General features: G+C 58.2%; 1 protein-coding gene and 1 long non-coding RNA gene across 2 annotated transcripts in view; both read right to left on the bottom strand.

Moving 5' to 3' along the window:
• Positions 1-688, bottom strand: part of GNA11 (G protein subunit alpha 11) — a 10,569-nt gene extending 9,881 nt beyond the window's left edge. The window contains exon 1 of the mRNA XM_042831029.1: positions 467-688. Within this exon, the coding sequence (XP_042686963.1) occupies positions 467-602 (136 nt within the window). The 5' untranslated portion in view covers positions 603-688. The remainder of the gene's footprint in view (positions 1-466) is intronic.
• A 6,026-nt stretch (positions 689-6,714) lies between these two features.
• Positions 6,715-8,018, bottom strand: LOC122166923. The gene is made up of 3 exons (XR_006170904.1): positions 7,648-8,018; positions 7,395-7,486; positions 6,715-6,928 (listed from the first exon to the last, which is right to left on the bottom strand). It is a non-coding gene; the product is annotated as an uncharacterized LOC122166923 (long non-coding RNA).
• Between the last annotated feature and the right edge of the window lie 102 nt (positions 8,019-8,120).

Genomic DNA, 8,120 nt, shown 5'->3' on the forward strand with positions numbered 1-8,120 from the left:
CCCCCATTGCTCATCCCGTTCCCTATCCCTATCTCCCATCCCCACTCCTTATCCCCCATCCCTGTTCTCCATACCATTCCCTATTCCTTAATCCCTACCCCATATCCCCCATTTTCCATCCCTTATCCCCCATTCCCTACCCCCCATCATCTCTGTTCTCCATCCCCATCCCTATTCCCTATCCCTTATCCCCTACCCCCCATTGCCCACCCCCGTTCCTTAACCCCTATCTCATATCCCTATCCCACAGCCCTATCTGCACTCCTTATCCCCCATTCCTTATCCCCCATTATCCCCGTTCTCCACCCCCATTCCCATGCCGTATGCCCCACTGCCCATGCCCTGTTCCTTATCCCCATCCCCATTTCCTCCTCCTACCGACACCCGTTATTCCCCCATTATTCCCCCATTCCCCCACTCTCACACAAAGCCCTGCCCTCCCCCCGCCCCGCCCGCCGCCCCTCACCCAACAGCAGCAGTTTCAGCTCTCGCCGTGCGTCGCGTTTGTCCCTCCGCAGCTGCTTTTCGATCTCGGCGTTGATTCGTTTCGACTCTTTCACCTCGTCGCTCAGGCAACAAGCCATCATGGACTCCAGAGTCATGGTCCCGACGCCGCCGGGACGCTCCGGTCCTCCCGGCGCAGATCACCGCTCTCCTCCGCACGGCCGGGACCCCCCGGCCCGGCCCGGCCCAGCCGCCCCTTCCCCTCCCGGCCCTCCCCACCCTCCCCTCCCCGGCGTCCGCCCGGCCCGGCCCGGCCTCGACCCGACCCCAGCGGCCGGGCCCAGCAGCAGCAGCGCCGCCGCCGGCACTCAGCGCGCTGCCCCCGCCCGGCCGCGCCGCCCGCCGCTCCCTCCTCGCGCGGCCCCGCCGAGCCAGCGAGCAGCCGGCGCAACCCAACCCACTGCCGCCGAAAACAAGCACTGACCGACGGCCAGCGCGCCCAATGGGAGAGCGCGTCGCGCCGAAGGGCGGGGCTTCCCCATCGAGGGGGCGGGGCTCCGCGCCGAACGGAGAGCAGGTTTGGTTGGCCGAGCGGTGGGCGGGGCTTGCGACGCGCGTTCCCAGGGCGGGGCGGCGCCGCGGGGCATTGTGGGACGGTGGAGAACCCGGCGGCCATGGTGCGGCCCTGCGGCGCCGCCCGCCCCCAGCGGCCCTTCCGGCTGCGGCGGCCCGGCCCGGCTGTAGGCCCGGAGGCCGCGCGATGCGGGCGCGGTCGGCCCGCAGGGTGTTGTTGTGCGGGTGCGGCAGGGCGCGGTGCGGTGCGGTTCTCACGCGCCCGTTCTGCTGCTCGCTGCGCCGTAGGGTTGGAAGAAGAGCCGGGTTCGGTCGGCCCGGCCCCAAACGGCGGCTCCCGGGGGTCATCGAACCTCGCCTAGCGCTCGCGCAGCCGCACCGGCCCCAGCCGTCCCTGCTGTTCCACCAGCCGTTCTGACTCTGTGTATATGGAGGTTTTTTAGTGCGCTCCGGCCCTTTCTAAGCTCTGTTCCTTTCTCTTCCAGATGCCCAGCAGCTGAACGTTGCTGCTGTGTGGTGGTGGAGGTGCAGGCAGCTGAGGATTATCCTGCACAGACACTGAGGACAGCAGTCGGTCACAGCGGGGTGCTGTGAGGGGCAGAAGTTCCTGAAGGGAGGTTGTGATGAGGAGAGGTTTGGACTCTTCTCCCAGGCAACAAACAGGAGCCGAGGAAATGGCCGCAAGTTGTACCAGAGGAGGTTTAGGTTAGGCGTTAGGAAGAACTTCTCTCAGATGGTGGTCAGGCGCTGGAATGGCCGCCCACGGAGGTGGTGGAGGCCACTGGATGAGGAGCTGTGAGATGTGGGTTAGTGCTTGTAGCAGTGGTGATGGGAGGTTGGACAAGATGATCTTGCAGGTCGTTTCCAACCTTGTGATTCTAGGATTCCTGTATCCCTCTGAGCTGTTCTGCATGACCTCAGGCTGCAGTGCCAGATGGATGCCGTGCCTTGGGAGGTGCTGAAGTTCCCTCAGGCTGCTTTGAATACAGGGTGCTGTGTGCTGCAGGCTGCTGTCTTGCTTACCTTCCTTTGGGCACAATCACAACTTAAAGATACTGTGGAAGTTTCCTCAAAAGAAAAGAAAAAATAGTAACCGAGTGTACATCCATCTTCTGGACCCCCTGTGTGATTCTTACGTCTGTTCTGATGGATCCTGCTCAGGCCATCAGCATAAAACTCACAGAAATGCTGGTCCCGAGGAATGGCAGTGTGCTTGTTTCCTCCCTTCTGGTTTCAGTGCTGATGGACTCACCTAGAGAGCTGGCATGTCCCTCAGCTTGGTCGCAGATGTGCTGTTCAAATCCCTAACCTTCACTTCCCTGCCCCTTGCACACTGGTGTGTCTGTAGACTTCAAGTTCCTTTCCTTGCTCTTCTCTGCCTGCCATCCCATCACAACCACAGCACATGTCATCACCTTCCAGGCCATTCCTGTTGTGTTCCATCTTCTGCTGCTGGCTTCTGACCAGAGCTGCTTGCCTGAGCAGGGACATTCCTGCCCATCTGCTCAGCCCTGCCTCTGTTTTCCAGCAGTCTGGCGAGGGCGTGGGATCCTCGTGGTTTTCTGTGGCTTCTTAAGTTCTGCATGAAGAACTTAATGAGCAGGATTTCCCAGCAGATTGATCCTGAGCAGCTTGCAGAGGTGGTCAGAGCAATTATCCTGGGCTGCTGGTTGGCGACCCTGCACACAGGTGATCATTGTGGTCCTTTTCAACCCAGGCCGTTCTGTGATTCTCTGATCTTCATGGCTCCCGTTTGCAGCAGTTAGAAAGGGAGCTCCCAACCCCTGTCAAGCAAATTCTACCACGGGAGCCATCGGCCTGTGAGCGCACCTTACTGACATCCCAAAGTCCCATTCCCTTTTTCCTTCCGGGCCCAATCTCTTGTGTGTTTTTTAGTTCCACGTGAAGGGAAAGGAGCAGCCACATCCCAGCTGCATTTTGCTGCAGCTGCTCAATCACCGACTTAATTGAGGAAAAACTGCATGGCTTAAGAAAGCAGCTTGCAAGCAGCCCATGAGGATGCTCCCCCCTAACAGAGGAATGAGCACAGGCCCCCAGCTCAGCCAGGCACACAGCACTACCGAATCACAGAACGATGCACCTCCTCTGGCACAACCTGGGGCCGTTACCTCTTGTCTCAGCACAGCTGGGACCAAGAAACACCGACGTCCAGGGGTTCGGTCCTTACATCTCCTCCCAGCATCATCATTTTCTCCATTTAAGGTTTAGATCACCACGCTACAGTCCGCCTCTCAGCCGAGCTTCGAGCAGCAGAGCTGCAGAGACGGTTCAGGGCTGCGGATTTCCCTCCCCCGGGGCGACATTTTCTGTCGGGGGCAGCGGAAGGTTGGAAGGTTTCACCTCCCGGCGGGTCGGGAAATGCAGCCCAGGTTTTGGCTGCCATCTCGTTTCCCAAACCGGGAGGCGGCTGCGAACGGGGGAGAAACCCCGGATCCCAACAACGCAACCCGCACAGCCCCACCCGGCCCGCGGTAACGCTGCGGCGGATGGGCCCGGAAACCGCCGCCGGTCGGGGCGGAACCGAAACCGAGACCGAGATCGGGCGGAGCGGGGCGGCGGAGCCGGCAGAGGGCAGCAGTGCTGCGCAAAGGGACGCAGCATCCACGGCACTCAGCTGGGATGGATGGAAGCCAGGCCCTGGGGAGCAGCAACCCCATCTCAGTGCTGTGAAGGACAGCATCTCTGTCACCGTGCTGAGATGGATGCCATTATCCTGGGGAGCAGCATCCCCACTGCAGTGCTGTGAAAGGACAGCATCCACAGCACACAGCTGGGATGGTGGAACCCAAGGCCTGGGGAGCAGCATCCCCATCTCAGTGCTAAGAAGGGACAGCATCCCTATCACCGTGCTGAGACGGACGGCAGCATCGTGGGGAGCAGCATCCCTGTCACAGTGCTGGGATGGGTGGCATCCAGAGCCTTGGGGAGCAGTGTTCCCATTGCTGTGTTGGGATCGATGGCATCCAGGACCTGGGGAATGGCATCCCTACACAGACAGCATTCAGGGCCTGGGGAGCAGAATCCCCATTGCAGTGCTGTGAAGGGACAGCATTGCATCGCACAGCTGGGATGGATGGCATCACCCTGGGGAGCAGCATCCCTATCACAGTACTGTAAAGGAACAGCATCCCCACCACAGAAGTGGGATGGATGGCATCCGGAGTCCTGCAGAGCAGAATTCCCATCTCGGCGCTGTGAAGGGGCAGCTTTGCCTTCACACATCAGAGGTGGGTGGCACCCAGGGCCCAGGGGAGCAGCATCCCCATCACAGTGCTGCGAAAGGGCAGCATCCAGGCCCAGGGGAACAGCAGCAGCTCTCATCGCCCTGGAACCGGTCACAGCCCTCCCGCCAGCTGCCATGCCAGCCCCCTGCCCGTCATGCATTAACCAAGACCCCTCTGTCAGCCCTGCCATCCCCTTCCTTGCACTCCCACCTCTCAAAGCACCTCCCAGGAGACCGTGAGCCTATCTGCAAGGTCTCTTCCTACATCCTGAGCTCTGCAAGCAGTGCTGCCACACAGTTGCCAGATGTTTCAGCATCTCCCCCCTCCCCAAATTATTTTTGCAAGCTGTTCAGTCGCCTGTCGCAGGGAGACGTCACTGGGAGGCTTGAGTTCTCTGAAAAGAGGGGGAAAGGTGCCCAGATCAAACACACAGCTGCTGACAGCCAGTGCTGATTTGGTTTTAAAGCCGTATGTTTTGCATCTGGCTTGCCGTGGCTTTTGTAGGTGGGCTCAGTGCATGGTAAAGCAGGGTAACAAACCTTCGTTTACCGTGAATCCTTTCATCTCCTAGGATCCCAAAGCACATCGTTTAATTGCGCTCAGCCTGCACGCGCGTTTCGTAAATAAAGGAATGATGAATTAGCACAGCTGCTGCAGCGTTCACAGCGGCTCCTAAGACACAATCTCCTCGTGCCATCAATCCAGCCCTGCGCTTTGCTGTTTTGTCATCAATTGAGGTCAGGGAGAAATGTTCTCCCTACCTGGAATGCGGCGCTGCTGAACCAGCTGAGCGGAGGAAGACACTTCAGGTTGTGGCGATCCGTCTTCTGCATGTGCCAGGCTGCTGCAGACATGCAGGCTCTCAGGGAGCGCTGATCCTGCACAGGGGCAGCAGGGAAGAGATGTGGGGTCTGCATGGAGGTCATCTGCCTTTGCTGGAGCTCAGTGCTGTTGCAGGGCTTGCTTGGGTGCAGCGATTCCAGGCCACGTGCTTCCTCCTCACACCTCAGCTGCAAAAGCCCTTGTGCTGCGAGGAGCGTGAAGCATTCCTTGCAGCCCTGCTGCTAAAAAGGATGCTAATTACCCCTAATCGTTCTGCAGCAAAAACAGAGGGCACGGCAGCCACCTGGAGGCACGGAACCTGGTTATTCCAGACTGACTGATCAGAAAGGATCAGAGAGGGTAGAAATGTGCCGAATTCAGGAGTCCTGCCTGGACTGAGGCTCTTCTTTGGAGCATCACCGCTAAATGGGAGAGCTGGTGGATGCGGTCAGGCTGAAGAGAGATCCTGAAGGGGAAAAAAGCAAGAAGCATTCCTTGTCTCAGGGCCTCAGTGGCTGCTGGGCCTTCCCCTTTCATTCCAGGTGAAAGAGACTTTCCTTTTTATTCCTCCCAGGATAAAAGCAGGCTCTTAGAGCCTGCATCTCCATTGAGGGCAGCGTGATTTTCACCTTGTGTCCAAAACAAGAAAGCATCTTTGCAGCCTCTCTCCATGTCAGAGTGGGACGTAACACCTGAATAACTTTCAAAAGCTCTCCATTACACCGATTTATTTTTGGCAGCTTTGTTAGATGGGTTCACCTGGGGCTCTCAGAACCCCCTCCGTGCCCCCAAAGAGCCCCTCGCTGCCTGCGGGGCCACACTGCTCCATGTGCTGCTCCACCACCGTCCCCATCCCTGCTGACACACGGCCCCACTGCTGGGGTGAGCTTATAATCCTCTCTTTTCAGAGGCAGGCACACAGGCCAGCTGGAGGCAGCCCATTAAAGTGCCATTTACTGGGCACAAGCGAATTTGTGTTCCCCAGGACTGGGATTTGCCAAGATTATACCATAAATTAGAGCGTTTCCTGGAAGAAAGTAAAGAGAGAAGAAGAAAAAAAAATATGATAAAACGGAACATTTTGTAGCCAACGTGGAAGCCAATAAAGGAACGTTTCATTTTTTTGCTTGGAAGGCAGCAGCAGCACGTTGTTATGGGCAGAAGGAGGGCAGAGATGCTCCTTCCCTTCACCTGCATGCGGGGTCAGCAGCTTCTGTGCAGGAAAACTGCATCACACGGGATGGAAAATGCAGGGAGCATCACTCCTGAGCACACACAACGTGTTGCACGGGGCGTGCTGCAGGAATGGGAGCTGCTCCAAGAGCTCCCCGTGCACTGCAAGGGGTTTTCAGCCAAAAAGAGAACACCAAAAACGGGGACCTCAGCACTGATCTGCTCTGGGGCGATGGCCCACCCCACTGCCAACCCGTCTGTGCTCCCCTCAGGGACGCAAAGCTGCCCGCACTATTAATAATCCTTGGCAGGAAGCTGTCACAGATTTCACTAATATGGAGACGTCGGAGGGAAAAAGCTACTGCACAATATGCAGGAGCTGTCACAATAACTCAGCTGCTATATTGTTCTCTTTAAAAATAAATAGCACAACAGCCCAGCCTTCAGTGCTGGAGCCATGACGTGTGAGGCTTTATTTTTAATCAGTAAATGCACTGATTTTTCAAGGCAGACAGAGAACAGCAGCCGAAATTGAGGAAGGCTTCCTGTGCACACAACCAGCCCTGCTCCTCACTCCTTGTTTTCGCCATGCGGGGATCCAGCAGCGTTTCTCTGTTCACTGGAGCACTGCTGCCTCTGCCCATGGGGCTCTGCTGCCCTGGGCATGGTTTCTGCCAGCAAAGGAAAGCAGAGAAGAGGCAGCGCATTGTTGTGGGGATCCCTGGGGCATTGCAAGTCAAAAAATTGAGCCCTACATTGCGATGGTGGGGTCTGCACCGTTGATGGTGAGCCCTGCATTGTGATACTGAGCCCTGTGCTGTGATGGTGAGCCCCATATTGCAATGGTGAGCCCTGCATTGCAGTGGTGAGCCCCATATCGTGATGGTGAGCCCTGCACTGTGATGGTGAGCCCTGTATTGCAATGGTGAGCCCCACACTGTGATGGTGAGCCCCACACTGTGATGGTGAGCTCTGCACTGTGATGGTGAGCCCCACACTGTCGTGGCACAATGTGATGGCGAGCCCCACATAGCAAGGGGGCACAGATCCTGCAGCATCAAGCCAAGGACCATAAAGAACTGGGGAGGGGGCTTCACTGCTTGCCAAGTTTGCCAAGGGCGGATGTGCCTGACCCACCTGGTGGCCTTCAGTGATGGCATCGGTGGACAAGGGAAAGGCAACTCAAGTTGTCAGCCTGCAGTTGTGCAAGGCCTTTGCACGGCCCCAAACTGCAAAATGGGAGAGAGATGGGGTTTGTGTGGTTGGACGGTCACAGCTGGGGGGCTGTGGTCCTTGGCAGTCCCACAGTCCCCCCCCTGGGCTGCACCTATGGGGGGGCAGTGGGCAGGGAGGGGGCTGTTCCATCTGCTCTGCCCTTGTGAGGCCCCACCTGCAGTGCTGCATCCAGGTCTGGGTCCCCAAAACAGGAGGGATGTGGGGCTGTGGGAGTGGGAGCAAAAGATGCTCAGAGCGCTGAAGCGCCTCTGCTATGGAGACGTTGATGGAGCTGGGGGTGTTTGGCTCCGGGGAAACCGCATTGAGCCTTCAGTACTGGGAAGCACAGGCAGGAGGGGGAGGGACTTTTACCCGTCTGATAGCGACAGGGTGAGGGGGAATGGCTTCAAACTAACAGAGGGGAGACTGAGGTTGGATGTGAGGAAGAAATCTTTGACCCAGTGGCGATGAGACCCCAGCAGTGCTGCCCAGAGCTGTGGGTGCCCAACCCTGGAGGTGCCCCATGCAAGGGACAGGCTGGGCAGCCTGAACTGGGGGGGGGTAGGGGTACCCAGGGTGGAGGAACCCATAGGGGGGGGACCAGGGGGGGCGCACCCAGGAGGGGGGGGCCATACCGGGGGAGAGTTA

The sequence above is a fragment of the Centrocercus urophasianus genome, unplaced genomic scaffold, assembly GCF_019232065.1.
Source record: "Centrocercus urophasianus isolate 14NV4802_14NV808 unplaced genomic scaffold, USGS_Curo_1.0 seq_1014, whole genome shotgun sequence".
NCBI classification, from domain to species: Eukaryota; Metazoa; Chordata; class Aves; order Galliformes; family Phasianidae; genus Centrocercus; species Centrocercus urophasianus.